Below are 19,938 nucleotides of genomic sequence, written 5' to 3'. Positions count from 1 at the left end.
TACAGGGAGTCAAATTCTGTTATGTAAATCCGTAAACTTACTGCTGTCCCACCAAGAAGGAGTGGATAAAGTGATATATATATTACAAATTACTGCATGTACCATTCTTTAAAAAACAAACACACAGAGTTAATAGAAAGATATTATAGAAATAATGTTCATATATTAATGTATAAAAGTTCACCAATGTAAATCCAACTGTTGAAAGTTACTGAAAAAGACAGTCTTTGTTACTGCATGTGAAGTGTTACGTAGACTATCACAGAATGTTAGAATGCAAAACTTAAAAATCACTGCACAAACAATGAACCTCAAGCATCCTTTAAATCATCCTACAATACAGACAATAGAATACACAGGTTTAATTAACAGAAGATACAGAAATAATATTCATGTAATAAAACTGTTTTTCTAGCAGACATACCCCTTTCATCACGACTGCACTCTGGACTTTAGAGGAGACAGCATCAATCTTCGATGCCATTCGTAAATAGTTCACACTTTCATGTTTTTTCCGAATAGCATTTTCTGCATATATCTTAGCACCATCAACATTTCCTTGCTGAAGAGCCTAAAACAATGAGACATTAAGAGGAGACATATCTAATCTATAACTTCTGTGCATTCCATATGTCACAAATCACACTTACTTCCAAGTATAGCTTAGGTTTCTTGTAACACAGTGTAGTGGTATCTTTCAGTGCTCATAAAATATTGAGTTTTAGATGTCTTATTGTGTTCAAAAATGATAAAAAAGCTGTCACTTGATTATTACTAAGTGACATACCCCTTAAATCCATGGGGAAGATATGGGAACTTAATATCCAAGTGCCACTCCCATATGTCTCTAAGGGTACATGACAGGTTTGGTGACAGTCAGTTTAGCACAGTATTTCTCAACCAGTAGTTCAAAAACTCCTAGAGGTTTGAGAGATAATCTGAGAAGCTTACAAGAAGGTTTTGGTTAATTTATTACCTCTCTAGTCCTAATATTTCAATTTCCATCTAATGTATTAAAATAGTTAAGAAAGGAAATAGCCTGATACAAAGCCAGATTTTAAACAACATATCTCTTTTGTTAAGCCAAGCTTTAAAGTTCAGAAAACTCAAGTTTTAGTTGAATGGTTTGGTTTTCAGTTTGTTTTGTTATATTTCAACTTTAAGGGTACTAACTAATAATAACATAAGAAATCCATATTTTATTATAAATGTGTTGTAATTTAACACAAACAAAAGTTATTTTATTTTACAAAATTATTACTGCTTAAAAGAGGTTCACTTTTAAGAACTATCACTACTGAAGAGGTTCACAAAATGAAAGAGGTTGAGAACCACTGGTCTAGGGATTTGTCATAAGGAGTCGTACACATGCAGACATTTGTCAAATACTGAATGATTCAAGTTGATGTATTTTAACATAATATATAAATACAAGAACAATTATTACTTTATACACCCCACAATTCAGATTTCATATTTGAGACCAGGTAATCAGATTAGCTACTGACAAAGAAGCAGTCAGATCACTCCATTTCGTCACCAAGGAAGTGAAAATATTGGAACTAGCTGCAGAATAAACTATTACCACAAATATTGAATAATAGTCATCAATAAATCTGCAACAAAAAAAAACAAAAACACAACCTGCTTTTATTCACTTCACAGCAGGTACAGTTTCCTGCTGATTGAGGTTTATTACAATATTTTAAAAATGCAAGTTTACTTAAACAGACATAAAACCCAAATATGATGCAGATGGAAGACAGATTAAACATCGTGCTCTATGCTATTTTACGCATTATACTGTTAACTACACAACAGCATACTGATACACACACAGACTTAATACTGTTTGCATCTCCTGAACCATCTTGTATAATGGGTGAAACTGGTTCATGAATACTGAACCTTTGAAGAATTAATATTGTCACTAGATTTTACACTCGTCACAAAATGAAAAGATTGATTGTCTTTAACCTGCACTTTGTAGTTTATAACACTAAACAAATATTAAACAGTGTGAAATAGATACAAATGTTAATAATAACAAACCTTTTTCACTTTAGACTTTTGAACTCTCTCGTCTTTCTCTGCTTTTCTAGAAAGCCTTTCAAGTTGTTTTCCACTGAACTTTAGAAAGAAATATAAACCAATAGACAATGATCAGATTGGATAAAAAAAACCTAGGAATTACTAAATGCTTGATTAGTTGTGAATACTTAAATGACACTGACAAACTTGCACACCAGTATAAAAATAACAAACAATTGTATCACTATGGAGACTTTACAAACAATATAACAGCACAGTATTACTTAACTTTGAAAAATATTCTCTCTTAAATAAAATATGCACATCAATGTTACACAAGTTCAAACAATGTATGTTGAAGTAATGTGAAAGTTCCTATACAACATTAACAATTCTTTGTTAAGAACTATCTATCACAATGTAACAGTACTGTTGCAGAGGCCTTGAGCCTGGTTTGGTTTGAAATTTGTGCAAAGCTACATGGGGGCTATCTGCACGATTATTTACCAATGAATAGTGGGATTGATCATCACATAATAATGACCCCACAACTGAAAGAGCAAACATGTTTGGTGAGACGAGGATTAAAACCTGCAAAACTCAGATTATGAGTCGAGTGCCTTAACCACTTGGCCTTGTCGGGCCCCTTGGACCACAAAGAAGGGTATATCTACCATTTTTGATGGTGTTACATCCACCTCTGTGTTCTGAGAAGGAAACTGATGGTATTTTTTTCATAACCTGCATATTTTAAAATGGATACCAAATGTTCATTTCAATATTACAATAATTATTTTGAAGGTTACATTCCTTGATGATAGTTTTAAAATGCATAACATCCAATGAATTTTCCCTTGTACTTAATTTGGAAAGTTTACTTATAATCTTTCATATTTTAAAACGATTTTATAAACAAATGCAGTTTCTTTTTAGAATCTGAGGTTGATCAAATCGACTTATCTCACATAGAGATAGGGTAGAGAAAAAACAGATAAAATGCAAAGTTTCACTGAAGGAAAAATGTTTGAAATGTAATTAGAAGGTTTTAGAAATTACACAAAGTAAACTTAAGAGTTTTGAGATGAGAAAATGTTTTTTAAATCTGAACATGAAAATTACTTTGCACAAGAACTGTTAATAACAAAGACCCAATATACCTATGGACAAATATTTAACTTAGTTTATTGAAATACTTGGAAAAAAATGGGTGTAGTTAACTAGATGGGTGCTACATACTTTCAATATACTTCATTTATATTAATACATCCAGATGATATACAAGAACTAAACATAATATTATAAGTTACTAGTCTGTAACTAGGAAAGATAAACTAAAATGCTTTATTAAAGTGCATTTTAGAGTGTAAGAGTGCAAAGTTATCAAGAGTGTGGATCATCTCCCACCACCACTGAAACTGCTAGTGGTTAGGTAATAACAATCAGACTAAATGTGCAATATTACTAGTATTATGTATACATCAAGAGCTAGTTATTTTCACTTCTATTTTAAAGTTCTATATAATTAAAGAAAAACTTTATTATTTTAGTGTGAAGACAAAGTCGTGATAAAAACTAACATAATTGGGTCATTACATATTAGACTTAACACTAAGTGTGTTTATAATAAGCTAATGGTATTCAGTACTGAGCATTTAATTCAGGCTAGAAATACAATGGTTAAGTAGTAACTAAGCATTCACAGTTTGTTAGGTGTGGTGGTTACAAGGAGTGAGTTTTTATTTGGGACCTTGGGTCTGGTATATACTTTTAAGCAAGCTAGAAAAGATAATGTGCATTTTGTATGTAAAGTCTGCAGGTTAGAGGAGAAATCAGAGGTTATCAATTAAAGTTGGGGCAACTGATTGACAGAAGTGTACACTGTAGGAAATGGCAGCAGGAGTTTAGGGGAAGCTTGAGCTTCAACATGCAAGGAATATATTAACAGAGTTAGAAAGAGTACAATTAGGGCTGAAAGAGTTGAATTGTAATGAGCTTGTGTAAATAAGGAACAATAAGATCTAAAGAAAACAAAAGGATGAGTTATTTGGAGACACTGATTAGACGTGGAAATGTTTTAAAAGTCAGTTATTTGGAGACACTGATTAGACGTGGAAATGTTTTAAAAGTCAGTTATTTGGAGACACTGATTAGACGTGGAAATGCTTTAAATGTCAATTATTTGGAGACACTGATTAGACGTGGAAATGCTTTAAATGTCAGTTATTTGGAGACACTGATTAGACGTGGAAATGTTTTAAATGTCAGTTATTTGGAGACACCGATTAGACGTGGAAATGTTTTAAATGTCAGTTATTTGGAGACACTGATTAGACGTGGAAATGTTTTAAATGTCAGTTATTTGGAGACACTGATTAGACGTGGAAATGTTTTAAAAGTCAGTTATTTGGAGACACTGATTAGACGTGGAAATGTTTTAAAAGTCAGTTATTTGGAGACACTGATTAGACGTGGAAATGTTTTAAAAGTCAGTTATTTGGAGACACTGATTAGACGTGGAAATGTTTTAAATGTCAGTTATTTGGAGACACTGATTAGACGTGGAAATGTTTTAAATGTCAGTTATTTGGAGACACTGATTAGACGTGGAAATGTTTTAAAAGTCAGTTATTTGGAGACACTGATTAGACGTGGAAATGTTTTAAAAGTCAGTTATTTGGAGACACTGATTAGACGTGAAAATGTTTTAAATGTCAGTTTATTGGAGACACTGATTAGACGTGGAAATGTTTTGAAAGTCAGTTATTTGGAGACACTGATTAGACGTGGAAATGTTTTGAAAGTCAGTTATTTGGAGACACTGATTAGACGTGGAAATGTTTTAAAAGTCAGTTATTTGGAGACACTGATTAGACGTGGAAATGCTTTAAATGTCAGTTATTTGGAGACACTGATTAGATGTGGAAATGCTTTAAATGTCAGTTATTTGGAGACACTGATTAGACTTGGAAATGCTTTAAATGTCAGTTATTTGGAGACACTGATTAGACGTGGAAATGTTTTAAAAGTCAGTTATTTGGAGACACTGATTAGACGTGGAAATGTTTTGAATGTCAGTTATTTGGAGGCACTGATTAGACGTGGAAATGTTTTAAAAGTCGGTTATTTGGAGACACTGATTAGACGTGGAAATGTTTTAAATGTCAGTTATTTGGAGACACTGATTAGACGTGGAAATGTTTTAAAAGTCAGTTATTTGGAGACACTGATTAGGCGTGGAAATGTTTTAAAAGTCAGTTATTTGGAGACACTGATTAGACGTGGAAATGTTTTAAAAGTCAGTTATTTGGAGACACTGATTAGGCGTGAAAATGTTTTAAATGTCAGTTTATTGGAGACACTGATTAGACGTGGAAATGTTTTGAAAGTCAGTTATGTGGAGACACTGATTAGACGTGGAAATGTTTTAAATGTCAGTTATTTGGAGACACTGATTAGACGTGGAAATGTTTTAAAAGTCAGTTATTTGGAGACACTGATTAGACGTGGAAATGTTTTAAAAGTCAGTTATTTGGAGACACTGATTAGACGTGGAAATGTTTTAAAAGTCAGTTATTTGGAGACACTGATTAGACGTGGAAATGTTTTAAAAGTCAGTTATTTGGAGACACTGATTAGACGTGGAAATGTTTTAAATGTCAGTTATTTGGAGACACTGATTAGACATGGAAATGTTTTGAAAGTCAGTTATTTGGAGACACTGATTAGACGTGGAAATGTTTTAAAAGTCAGTTATTTGGAGACACTGATTAGACGTGGAAATGCTTTAAATGTCAGTTATTTGGAGACACTGATTAGACGTGGAAATGCTTTAAATGTCAGTTATTTGGAGACACTGATTAGACTTGGAAATGCTTTAAATGTCAGTTATTTGGAGACACTGATTAGACGTGGAAATGTTTTAACAGTCAGTTATTTGGAGACACTGATTAGACGTGGAAATGTTTTAAATGTCAGTTATTTGGAGACACTGATTAGACGAGGAAATGTTTTGAATGTCAGTTATTTGGAGGCACTGATTAGACGTGGAAATGTTTTAAAAGTCAGTTATTTGGAGACACTGATTAGACGTGGAAATGTTTTAAATGTCAGTTATTTGAAGACACTGATTAGACGTGGAAATGTTTTAAAAGTCAGTTATTTGGAGACACTGATTAGACGTGGAAATGTTTTGAATGTCAGTTATTTGGAGACACTGATTAGACGAGGAAATGTTTTGAATGTCAGTTATTTGGAGGCACTGATTAGACGTGGAAATGTTTTAAAAGTCAGTTATTTGGAGACACTGATTAGACGTGGAAATGTTTTAAATGTCAGTTATTTGGAGACACTGATTAGACGTGGAAATGTTTTAAAAGTCGGTTATTTGGAGACACTGATTAGAGCGTGAAATGTTTTGAAAGTCAGTTATTTGGAGACACTGATTAGACGTGGAAATGTTTTGAAAGTCAGTTATTTGGAGACACTGATTAGATGTGGAAATGCTTTAAATGTCAGTTATTTGGAGACACTGATTAGACGTGGAAATGCTTTAAATGTCAATTATTTGGAGACACTGATTAGACGTGGAAATGCTTTAAATGTCAGTTATTTGGAGACACTGATTAGACGTGGAAATGTTTTAAATGTCAGTTATTTGGAGACACCGATTAGACGTGGAAATGTTTTAAATGTCAGTTATTTGGAGACACCGATTAGACGTGGAAATGTTTTAAATGTCAGTTATTTGGAGACACCGATTAGGCGTGGAAATGTTTTAAATGTCAGTTATTTGGAGACACTGATTAGGCGTGGAAATGTTTTAAATGTCAGTTATTTGGAGACACTGATTAGGCGTGGAAATGTTTTAAAGTCAGTTATTTGGAGACACTGATTAGGCGTGGAAATGTTTTAAAAGTCAGTTATTTGGAGACACTGATTAGACGTGGAAATGTTTTAAAAGTCAGTTATTTGGAGACACTGATTAGGCGTGAAAATGTTTTAAATGTCAGTTTATTGGAGACACTGATTAGACGTGGAAATGTTTTGAAAGTCAGTTATTTGGAGACACTGATTAGGCGTGGAAATGTTTTAAATGTCAGTTATTTGGAGACACTGATTAGACGTGGAAATGTTTTAAAAGTCAGTTATTTGGAGACACTGATTAGGCGTGGAAATGTTTTAAAAGTCAGTTATTTGGAGACACTGATTAGGCGTGGAAATGTTTTAAAAGTCAGTTATTTGGAGACACTGATTAGGCGTGGAAATGTTTTAAAGTCAGTTATTTGGAGACACTGATTAGGCGTGGAAATGTTTTAAATGTCAGTTATTTGGAGACACTGATTAGACGTGGAAATGTTTTGAAAGTCAGTTATTTGGAGACACTGATTAGACGTGGAAATGTTTTAAAAGTCAGTTATTTGGAGACACTGATTAGACGTGGAAATGCTTTAAATGTCAGTTATTTGGAGACACTGATTAGATGTGGAAATGCTTTAAATGTCAGTTATTTGGAGACACTGATTAGACTTGAAATGCTTTAAATGTCAGTTATTTGGAGACACTGATTAGACGTGGAAATGTTTTAACAGTCAGTTATTTGGAGACACTGATTAGACGTGGAAATGTTTTAAATGTCAGTTATTTGGAGACACTGATTAGACGAGGAAATGTTTTGAATGTCAGTTATTTGGAGGCACTGATTAGACGTGGAAATGTTTTAAAAGTCAGTTATTTGGAGACACTGATTAGACGTGGAAATGTTTTAAATGTCAGTTATTTGAAGACACTGATTAGACGTGGAAATGTTTTAAAAGTCAGTTATTTGGAGACACTGATTAGACGTGGAAATGTTTTGAATGTCAGTTATTTGGAGACACTGATTAGACGAGGAAATGTTTTGAATGTCAGTTATTTGGAGGCACTGATTAGACGTGGAAATGTTTTAAAAGTCAGTTATTTGGAGACACTGATTAGACGTGGAAATGTTTTAAATGTCAGTTATTTGGAGACACTGATTAGACGTGGAAATGTTTTAAAAGTCGGTTATTTGGAGACACTGATTAGACGTGGAAATGTTTTGAAAGTCAGTTATTTGGAGACACTGATTAGACGTGGAAATGTTTTGAAAGTCAGTTATTTGGAGACACTGATTAGACGTGGAAATGCTTTAAATGTCAGTTATTTGGAGACACTGATTAGACGTGGAAATGCTTTAAATGTCAGTTATTTGGAGACACTGATTAGACGTGGAAATGCTTTAAATGTCAATTATTTGGAGACACTGATTAGACGTGGAAATGCTTTAAATGTCAGTTATTTGGAGACACTGATTAGACGTGGAAATGTTTTAAATGTCAGTTATTTGGAGACACCGATTAGACGTGGAAATGTTTTAAATGTCAGTTATTTGGAGACACCGATTAGACGTGGAAATGTTTTAAATGTCAGTTATTTGGAGACACCGATTAGACGTGGAAATGTTTTAAATGTCAGTTATTTGGAGACACTGATTAGACGTGGAAATGTTTTAAATGTCAGTTATTTGGAGACACTGATTAGACGTGGAAATATTTTAAAAGTCAGTTATTTGGAGACACTGATTAGACGTGGAAATGTTTTAAAGTCAGTTATTTGGAGACACTGATTAGGCGTGGAAATGTTTTAAATGTCAGTTATTTGGAGACACTGATTAGACGTGGAAATGTTTTAAATGTCAGTTATTTGGAGACACTGATTAGACGTGGAAATGTTTTGAATGTCAGTTATTTGGAGGCACTGATTAGTCGTGGAAATGTTTTAAAAGTCAGTTATTTGGAGACACTGATTAGACGTGGAAATGTTTTAAATGTCAGTTATTTGGAGACACTGATTAGACGTGGAAATGTTTTAAATGTCAGTTATTTGGAGACACTGATTAGGCGTGGAAATGTTTTAAACGTATCCCTTAAAGAAAGAGTAGTTATAAGTAAAAATCCAGGTTGCCTCAAACAGAATAAGACATAAAATTAAAGAAAATCATTGTTAATTTAAGAAATTTAAAGTGACTGGTATGATATGGGAATTAGAAGATTATAGAAACTTGGTGAAACAGGAAGTTAGGACATCAAAAAGGGTGTATGATAAAAGGTTGGCTGAAAATTTAAAAATTCATAATAAGAATTTCTTTAAATACATTAAGGGTAAACAAAATATTGGGATGAGGGTAAGATACTTGAGGGATGATAAAAGAAGGCTTATATCTGATAATTATAAGATAGTTTGGTTATGAAATTATGCTTTCTCTTTATTTTTTACTAACAAATAATTTAAGCAGTATTTCAAATCTTGGACATTTTACAGATGAAAAATAGGTTGAACAAAATGACTGCATTAATTCTGAACCTGTTAAGAAATAAGTTTGAAGAATGATAAAGCTGCTGAGCAAATATTTCCCTAAAGGTTTTGAAGGAATTTAAGGTTTGGATATGTGAACCACTTGCTATTTACTAGTCCACTGGATTAGTGGACAGGTACAAGAGGATTGGAAGTTAGGTAATGTAACTCCTCATTTTAACAGTCCTGGTAACTCTAAGACCATTAGTCTTGCATAAGTTGTGCAAAACATTTTGAAATGTCTGATAAAAGTTTCTTTCAAAATCATTTAAAAAGGTTCAGAATTTTATTGTAGAGTCAACATGGTTTAATTAAGGGAAAATCATGCCTTAAACATCATTTGACATTCTCTGAAAAGGTTTCTGTTTATGTAGATAAGGGTAAGGGTATATATTTAGTGTATCTGGATTTTCATAGAGCATTATGTAGATGAGGGTAAGGGTAAATATTTAGTGTATCTGGATTTTCATAGAGCATTATGTAGATAAGGGTAAGGGTAAATATTTAGTGTATCTGGATTTTCATAGAGCATTTAACAAGGTTCAACACAGTAGGCTTGCAAAAAGTTACCTCTATAGGTGTGGGGAATAAGTTAGCAAATTGGATATGAGTGGCTGTATTGAAGAAAGCAGAGGGTTAATATAAATGAAGTTCACTCAAACTGGATTAATATTGCAGGTATGGTACCTCAGAGCTCAATCTTGGGACCCTTGATTTACATCAATGATATAGATGAAGGAATGGTCAATAAATTACTTAAATTTACAGATAATATTAAGGTCTTGGGTGTTGCAAGCTGTGAAGAGGATGCTGCTGATTTACAAAATGATTTAGATCATTTAGTGAATTGAGAAGATAAATGGCAAGAGTGTTTAAATTATAATAAATGCTAAATAATGCATGTAAGTTACCATAATTTGAATTATAATTTTTATGGGAGTAACCTTAAAAATGTTATGAAAGAAGAAAGGGATCTTAGTGTAATAGTCGATCAGTCTCTGAAGCCATCAAAGTAGTTTGCTGTTGCTAGTGGTTGGGCAAATAGGATTTCAGGTTGTATTTGCAGAAATGTTTAATACAAGTTTAAAGAGACTATAATTTCATTGTACAGATTACCGGTCAGGCCACATTTTAAATATTGTGTTCACTCTTGGGCTCCTTACCTTAGGAAAGACACTGAATTGTTGGAAAGGGTTACTAGAATAATACTGGGGATGGAGGAGTCATACAAGGAGAGGTTGAGACCTCTTTGTTTTATCTTGAAAAATAAGAGTTAGAGGAGATCTGATTGAGGTGTTTAAAATTGTAAAGAGAAGTGATACTGTTGATACTTTTATTATCCTACTTAACAGTAAGAACAGTAGGACTAGAGAATAAAAGTTACCATGATAACCATATGAATAAGAAGGACAATGGGTCTCTTGTCTCTAAACATTATTGTATATGAAACATTTTTGGGTGTACAGTAAAAATACTTATTACCAATAAAAACTAATAGACAAACAAACAGCCACAATTTCATCCTTTATATTTTTTATTTAACTTTGTTTGTTTGTAATAGTTTACTTTCAAAATACAAATTAAAAATAAAACACAAGGTTTAACTTACTTTCAACTGGAACATTAAATCTGAAAAACAGTATATAATGATGATCAGTATAAAAGTTAAAACATTACCAAATATTAAAGCTCCTGTAACAGACAAGAATTTCACCTTCTTAAAGATTCAATTCATTGATATGTCTTAACACAAAAACAATAAAAAAAACATTTAATTACACATGTAACAACTAGAGACTTGGATCTTTCTTACAGATAAAGCACACAAAACTTAACTACCTTAATAACCACTTTTACAATGTCTGTACCATCTTTACTGCTTTTATGATATTTTTACAATTTCAAAGTAGAAAAATATTGCAATACATACAGAATTCTGTTGTTCTTAAGTATTTTATTATCTTATTAATTACTTGTGTATAAAAACAACAACCCTCTATTATAACACCAACAAACTGATATATTTCTTACAAATATAAAAAACTGGGTTTTGTTAACTAATTTATCGCTAACCACTTTCTAAGATATTTTACTATCTTTTTGATCTGCTATATAACAACAAAAAGCTGTTGTTATATAATGTTAATTATATTATATTATAATTATATTTATGTTAATTATATTATGTTAATCATGGTACTGATTAACATAACAATTTCTGCCATTTCAAGCTAGTTTTTCTTATACAATTCTTATAGCCATATATACATATAAAATGGCTGATGCACCACTATGGTCATACAATGATATTTGACAGTGGATTGGTAGCTATTGTAATTAGGAATAAAACAGAATCAGATACACACACATACATCATGCTTGGTATTGTTGGTGAACAAAAAATAATAATCATTGGCTGATATTTTTCCATTGTGTTTGCAAGAAGACATAATGGTGCAACATCATCTAATAATCATTGGCTGAAATTTTTGCATTATGTTTGCAAGAAGACACAATGGTGCAACATCATCTAATAATCACTGGCTGAAATTTTTGCATTATGTTTGCTAGAAGACACAATGGTGCAATATCATCTAATAATCATTGGCTGAAATTTTCCATTGTGTTTGCAAGAAGACACAATGGTGCAACATCATCTAATAATCATTGGCTGAAATTTTTGCATTATGTTTGCAAGAAGACACAATGGTGCAACATCATCTAATAATCATTGGCTGAAATTTTTGCATTATGTTTGCAAGAAGACACAATGGTGCAACATCATCTAATAATCATTGGCGGAAATTTTCCATTGTGTTTGCAAGAAGACACAATGGTGCAACATCATCTAATAATCATTGGCTGAAATTTTCCATTGTGTTTGCAAGAAGACACAATGGTGCAACATCATCTAATAATCATTGGCTGAAATTTTCCATTGTGTTTGCAAGAAGACACAATGGTGCAACATCATCTAATAATCATTGGCTGAAATTTTTGCATTATGTTTGCAAGAAGACAGAATGGTGCAACATCATCTAATAATCATTGGCTGAAATTTTCCATTGTGTTTGCAAGAAGACACAATGGTGCAACATCATCTAATAATCATTGGCTGAAATTTTCCATTGTGTTTGCAAGAAGACACAATGGTGCAACATCATCTAATAATCATTGGCTGAAATTTTTGCATTATGTTTGCTAGAAGACACAATGGTGCAACATCATCTAATTTCATCCAATTAGAAACATCTATAATAACATAAATAATTTACCAGTAAAAGAAACACCACCTACAATTCTATAATAACTTTAATATTTTACCAATAAAAGAAACATCACCTACAATTCTATAATAACTTGAATATTTTACCAGTAAAAGAAACACCACCTACAATTCTATAATAACTTTAATATTTTACCAGTAAAAGAAACACCACCTACAATTCTATAATAACTTTAATATTTTACCAGTAAAAGAAACACCGCCTTCAGTTCTATAATGGCGGATATTTTACCAGTAAAGAAACACCACCTACAATTCTATAATGGCGGATATTTTGCCAGTAAAAGAGCATCACCTACAGTTCTATAATGGCTTTAATATTTTACCAGTAAAAGAAACACCACCTACAGTTCTATAATGGCGGATATTTTACCAGTAAAAGAAACACCACCTTCAGTTCTATAATGGCTTTAATATTTTACCAGTAAAAGAAACACCACCTACAGTTCTATAATGGCGGATATTTTACCAGTAAAAGAAACACCACCTACAGTTCTATAATGGCGGATATTTTACCAGTAAAAGAAACACCACCTACAGTTCTATAATGGCGGATATTTTGCCAGTAAAAGAAGCACCACCTACAGTTCTATAATGGCGGATATTTTACCGGTGAAAGAGCACCACCTACAGTTCTATAATGGCTTTAATATTTTACCAGTGAAAGAGCATCACCTACAGTTCTATAATGGCTTTAATATTTTACCAGTAAAAGAGCACCACCTACAGTTCTATAATGGCTTTAATATTTTGCCAGTAAAAGAAACACCACCTTCAGTTCTATAATGGCGGATATTTTTACCAGTAAAAGAAACACCACCTACAATTCTATAATGGCTTTAATATTTTGCCAGTAAAAGAAACATCACCTACAGTTCTATAATGGCGGATATTTTACCAGTGAAAGAGCACCACCTACAATTCTATAATGGCTTTAATATTTTACCAGTAAAAGAAACACCACCTACAGTTCTATAATGGCTTTAATATTTTACCAGTAAAAGAGCACCACCTACAGTTCTATAATGGCGGATATTTTGCCAGTGAAAGAGCATCACCTACAGTTCTATAATGGCGGATATTTTGCCGGTGAAAGAAACACCACCTACAGTTCTATAATGGCGGATATTTTACCGGTAAAAGAGCACCACCTACAGTTCTATAATGGCTTTAATATTTTACCAGTAAAAGAGCACCCACCTTCAGTTCTATAATGGCTTTAATATTTTACCAGTAAAAGACACCACCTTCAGTTCTATAATGGCGGATATTTTGCCAGTGAAAGAAACACCTTCAGTTCTATAATGGCGGAATATTTTACCAGTGAAAGAGCACCACCTACAGTTCTATAATGGCGGATATTTTACCAGTGAAAGAAACACCACCTTCAGTTCTATAATGGCTTTAATATTTTACCAGTAAAAGAAACATCACCTACAGTTCTATAATGGCTTTAATATTTTACCAGTAAAAGAAACACCACCTACAGTTCTATAATGGCTTTAATATTTTACCAGTAAAAGAAACACCACCTTCAGTTCTATAATGGCGGATATTTTACCAGTAAAAGAGCACCACCTACAGTTCTATAATGGCTTTAATATTTTACCAGTAAAGAGCATCACCTACAGTTCTATAATGGCGGATATTTTACCAGTGAAAAGAAACACCACCTACAGTTCTATAATGGCGGATATTTTACCAGTAAAAGAGCACCACCTACAGTTCTATAATGGCTTTAATATTTTACCAGTGAAAGAGCACCACCTTCAGTTCTATAATGGCGGATATTTTGCCAGTAAAAGAAACACCACCTACAGTTCTATAATGGCGGATATTTTTTACCAGTAAAAGAAACACCACCTACAATTCTATAATGGCTTTAATATTTTGCCAGTGAAAGAAACACCACCTACAGTTCTATAATGGCTTTAATATTTTACCGGTGAAAGAGCACCACCTACAGTTCTATAATGGCTTTAATATTTTACCGGTGAAAGAAACCCACCTTCAGTTCTATAATGGCTTTAATATTTTGCCAGTAAAAGAGCACCACCTACAGTTCTATAATGGCTTTAATATTTTACCAGTAAAAGAAACACCACCTACAGTTCTATGGCGGATATTTTACCAGTGAAAGAGCACCACCTACAGTTCTATAATGGCTTTAATATTTTACCGGTAAAAGAGCATCACCTACAGTTCTATAATGGCGGATATTTTACCAGTAAAAGAGCACCACCTACAGTTCTATAATGGCGGATATTTTACCGGTGAAAGAGCATCACCTACAGTTCTATAATGGCTTTAATATTTTACCAGTGAAAGAGCATCACCTACAGTTCTATAATGGCTTTAATATTTTGCCAGTGAAAAGAAACACCACCTTCAGTTCTATAATGGCTTAAATATTTTGCCAGTGAAAGAAACACCACCTACAGTTCTATAATGGCTTTAATATTTTACCGGTGAAAGAGCATCACCTACAGTTCTATAATGGCGGATATTTTGCCAGTGAAAGAGCACCACCTACAGTTCTATAATGGCGGATATTTTACCGGTAAAAGAAAGAGCATCACCTACAGTTCTATAATGGCTTTAATATTTTACCAGTGAAAGAAACACCACCTTCAGTTCTATAATGGCGGATATTTTGCCAGTGAAAGAAACACCACCTACAGTTCTATAATGGCGGATATTTTGCCAGTAAAAGAGCATCACCTACAGTTCTATAATGGCTTTAATATTTTGCCAGTAAAAGAAACACCACCTTCAGTTCTATAATGACTTGATATTTTACCAGTAAAAGAAACACCACCTACAGTTCTATAATGGCGGATATTTTACCAGTAAAGAAACACCACCTACAGTTCTATAATGGCTTTAATATTTTACCAGTGAAAGAAACACAGCCTTCAGTTCTATAATGGCGGATATTTTGCCAGTGAAAGAGCATCACCTACAGTTCTATAATGGCGGATATTTTACCAGTAAAAGAGCACCACCTACAGTTCTATAATGGCGGATATTTTACCAGTGAAAGAGCACCACCTTCAGTTCTATAATGGCGGATATTTTGCCAGTAAAAGAGAGCATCACCTACAGTTCTATAATGGCGGATATTTTGCCAGTGAAAGAGAGCACCACCTACAGTTCTATAATGGCGGATATTTTGCCGGTAAAAGAGCACCACCTACAGTTCTATAATGGCTTTAATATTTTGCCAGTAAAAGAGCAACACCACCTTCAGTTCTATAATGGCGGATATTTTACCAGTAAAAGAGCACCACCTACAGTTCTATAATGGCGGATATTTTGCCAGTGAAAGAGCATCACCTACAGTTCTATAATGGCGGATATTTTGCCGGTAAAAGAAACACCACCTACAGTTCTATAATGGCGGATATTTTACCAGTGAAAGAAACACCACCTACAGTTCTATAATGGCTTTAATATTTTACCGGTGAAAGAAACACCACCTACAGTTCTATAATGGCTTTAATATTTTACCGGTAAAAGAAACACCACCTACAGTTCTATAATGGCGGATATTTTACCAGTGAAAGAAACACCACCTACAGTTCTATAATGGCGGATATTTTGCCAGTGAAAGAGCATCACCTACAGTTCTATAATGGCGGATATTTTGCCAGTGAAAGAGCACCGCCTTCAGTTCTATAACGGATATTTTACCAGTGAAAGAAACACCACCTTCAGTTCTATAATGGCTTTAATATTTTACCAGTGAAAGAGCACCACCTACAGTTCTATAATGGCTTTAATATTTTACCAGTGAAAAACACCACCTACAGTTCTATAATGGCTTTAATATTTTGCCAGTGAAACACCACCTTCAGTTCTATAATGGCGGATATTTTACCAGTGAAAGAAACACCACCTACAGTTCTATAATGGCTTTAATATTTTACCGGTGAAAGAAACACCACCTACAGTTCTATAATGGCTTTAATATTTTGCCAGTGAAAGAAACACCACCTACAGTTCTATAATGGCGGATATTTTACCAGTGAAAGAGCACCACCTACAGTTCTATAATGGCGGATATTTTGCCGGTGAAAGAGCACCACCTACAGTTCTATAATGGCGGATATTTTGCCGGTGAAAGAGCACCACCTACAGTTCTATAATGGCTTTAATATTTTACCGGTAAAAGAAACACCACCTTCAGTTCTATAATGGCTTTAATGTTTTGCCAGTGAAAGAGCACCACCTACAGTTCTATAATGGCTTTAATATTTTGCCGGTGAAAGAAACACCACCTTCAGTTCTATAATGGCGGATATTTTGCCAGTAAAAGAGCACCACCTACAGTTCTATAATGGCGGATATTTTACCAGTAAAAAGAAACACCACCTACAGTTCTATAATGGCGGATATTTTGCCAGTGAAAGAAACACCACCTACAGTTCTATAATGGCGGATATTTTGCCGGTAAAAGAGCACCACCTACAGTTCTATAATGGCGGATATTTTGCCAGTGAAAGAGCACCACCTACAGTTCTATAATGGCTTTAATATTTTACCGGTGAAAGAGCACCACCTTCAGTTCTATAATGGCGGATATTTTGCCAGTAAAAGAAACACCACCTACAGTTCTATAATGGCGGATATTTTACCAGTAAAAGAATATCACCTACAGTTCTATAATGGCGGATATTTTGCCAGTGAAAGAAACACCACCTACAGTTCTATAATGGCTTTAATATTTTGCCGGTAAAAGAAACACCACCTACAGTTCTATAATGGCGGATATTTTGCCGGTGAAAGAGCACCACCTACAGTTCTATAATGGCTTTAATATTTTGCCAGTGAAAGAGAAACACCACCTACAGTTCTATAATGGCTTTAATATTTTACCAGTGAAAGAGCACCACCTTCAGTTCTATAATGGCGGATATTTTGCCGGTGAAAGAAACACCACCTACAGTTCTATAATGGCTTTAATGTTTTACCGGTGAAAGAGCACCACCTACAGTTCTATAATGGCGGATATTTTGCCGGTGAAAGAGCACCACCTACAGTTCTATAATGGCGGATATTTTACCGGTGAAAGAGCATCACCTACAGTTCTATAATGGCTTTAATATTTTGCCAGTGAAAGAGCATCACCTACAGTTCTATAATGGCTTTATATTTTACCGGTAAAGAGCACCACCTTCAGTTCTATAATGGCGGAAATATTTTGCCAGTGAAAGAGCACCACCTACAGTTCTATAATGGCTTTAATATTTTACCGGTGAAAGAGCACCACCTACAGTTCTATAATGGCTTTAATATTTTGCCAGTAAAAGAGCACACCACCTTCAGTTCTATAATGGCGGATATTTTGCCGGTGAAAGAGCACCACCTACAGTTCTATAATGGCTTTAATGTTTTGCCGGTGAAAGAGCACCACCTACAGTTCTATAATGGCGGATATTTTGCCAGTGAAAGAGCACCACCTACAGTTCTATAATGGCTTTAATATTTTGCCAGTGAAAGAATCACCACCTACAGTTCTATAATGGCTTTAATATTTTGCCAGTGAAAGAGCACCACCTTCAGTTCTATAATGGCGGATATTTTGCCGGTGAAAGAAACGCCACCTTCAGTTCTATAATGGCGGATATTTTGCCAGTGAAAGAGCACCACCTACAGTTCTATAATGGCGGATATTTTGCCAGTGAAAGAAACACCACCTTCAGTTCTATAATGGCTTTAATATTTTACCGGTAAAAAAGAGCATCACCTACAGTTCTATAATGGCTTTAATATTTTGCCAGTGAAAGAGCACCACCACCTACAGTTCTATAATGGCTTTAATATTTTGCCAGTGAAAGAGCACTGCCTTCAGTTCTATAATGGCGGATATTTTGCCGGTGAAAGAGCACCACCTACAGTTCTATAATGGCTTTATATTTTGCCAGTAAAGAGCATCACCTACAGTTCTATAATGGCGGATATTTTGCCGGTGAAAGAGCACACCACCTACAGTTCTATAATGGCGGATATTTTGCCGGTGAAAGAGCACCACCTACAGTTCTATAATGGCTTTATATTTTGCCCAGTGAAAGAGCCGCCACCTACAGTTCTATAATGGCGGATATTTTGCCAGTAAAAGAGCACCACCTACAGTTCTATAATGGCGGATATTTTGCCAGTGAAAGAGAAATCACCTACAGTTCTATAATGGCTTTAATATTTTGCCGGTGAAAGAGCACCACCTACAGTTCTATAATGGCTTTAATATTTTACCGGTGAAAGAGCACCACCTACAGTTCTATAATGGCTTTAATATTTTGCCAGTGAAAGAAACACCACCTACAGTTCTATAATGGCTTTAATGTTTTGCCAGTAAAAGAACCACCTACAGTTCTATAATGGCTTTAATGATTTTACCAGTGAAAGAAACACCACCTACAGTTCTATAATAACTTGGATATTTTGCCGGTGAAAGAGCACCACCTACAGTTCTATAATGGCTTTGATATTTTTGCCGGTGAAAGAGCATCGCCTACAGTTCTATAATGGCGGATATTTTGCCAGTAAAAGAGCACCACCTACAGTTCTATAATGGCGGATATTTTACCAGTAAAAGAGCATCACCTACAGTTCTATAATGGCTTTATATTTTTTGCCAGTGAAAGAGCACCACCTACAGTTCTATAATGGCTTTTTGAATATTTTACCGGTAAAAGAGCACCACCTACAGTTCTATAATGGCGGAATATTTTGCCAGTGAAAGAGCACCACCTACAGTTCTATAATGGCTTTATATTTTACCAGTAAAAGAAACACCACCTACAGTTCTATAATGGCGGATATTTTGCCAGTGAAAGAGCACCACCTACAGTTCTATAATGGCGGATATTTTGCCGGTAAAGAGCAACACCTACAGTTCTATAATGGCTTTAATATTTTACCAGTAAAAGAGCACCACCTACAGTTCTATAATGGCGGATATTTTGCCAGTGAAAGAGCACCACCTACAGTTCTATAATGGCGGATATTTTGCCGGTGAAAGAGCATCACCTACAGTTCTATAATGGCTTTAATATTTTACCAGTGAAAGAGCACCACCTTCAGTTCTATAATGGCGGATATTTTGCCAGTGAAAGAGCACCACCTACAGTTCTATAATGGCGGATATTTTGCCAGTAAAAGAAACACCACCTTCAGTTCTATAACGGATATTTTGCCAGTGAAAGAAACACCACCTACAGTTCTATAATGGCGGATATTTTACCAGT

At 34.2% G+C, this 19,938-nt stretch overlaps 1 protein-coding gene across 3 annotated transcripts in view; it reads right to left on the bottom strand.

Moving 5' to 3' along the window:
- The window catches only part of LOC143231710 (charged multivesicular body protein 1a-like), a 52,252-nt gene that overhangs the window by 13,663 nt on the left and 18,651 nt on the right, over nucleotides 1-19,938 (bottom strand). For all 3 annotated transcript variants that reach the window (XM_076466316.1, XM_076466317.1, XM_076466318.1), the window contains exons 3-5: nucleotides 11,012-11,031; nucleotides 2,053-2,130; nucleotides 425-571 (exon numbers count right to left, since the gene is read on the bottom strand). In XM_076466316.1, the coding sequence (XP_076322431.1) occupies nucleotides 425-571; nucleotides 2,053-2,130; nucleotides 11,012-11,031 (245 nt within the window). The remainder of the gene's footprint in view (nucleotides 1-424; nucleotides 572-2,052; nucleotides 2,131-11,011; nucleotides 11,032-19,938) is intronic.

The sequence above is a fragment of the Tachypleus tridentatus genome, chromosome 11 (assembly GCF_004210375.1).
Source record: "Tachypleus tridentatus isolate NWPU-2018 chromosome 11, ASM421037v1, whole genome shotgun sequence".
Classification (NCBI taxonomy): Eukaryota; Metazoa; Arthropoda; class Merostomata; order Xiphosura; family Limulidae; genus Tachypleus; species Tachypleus tridentatus.
The sequence above is the reverse complement of the archived record's forward strand: the minus strand, read 5'-3'. Positions and strand labels throughout refer to the sequence as shown.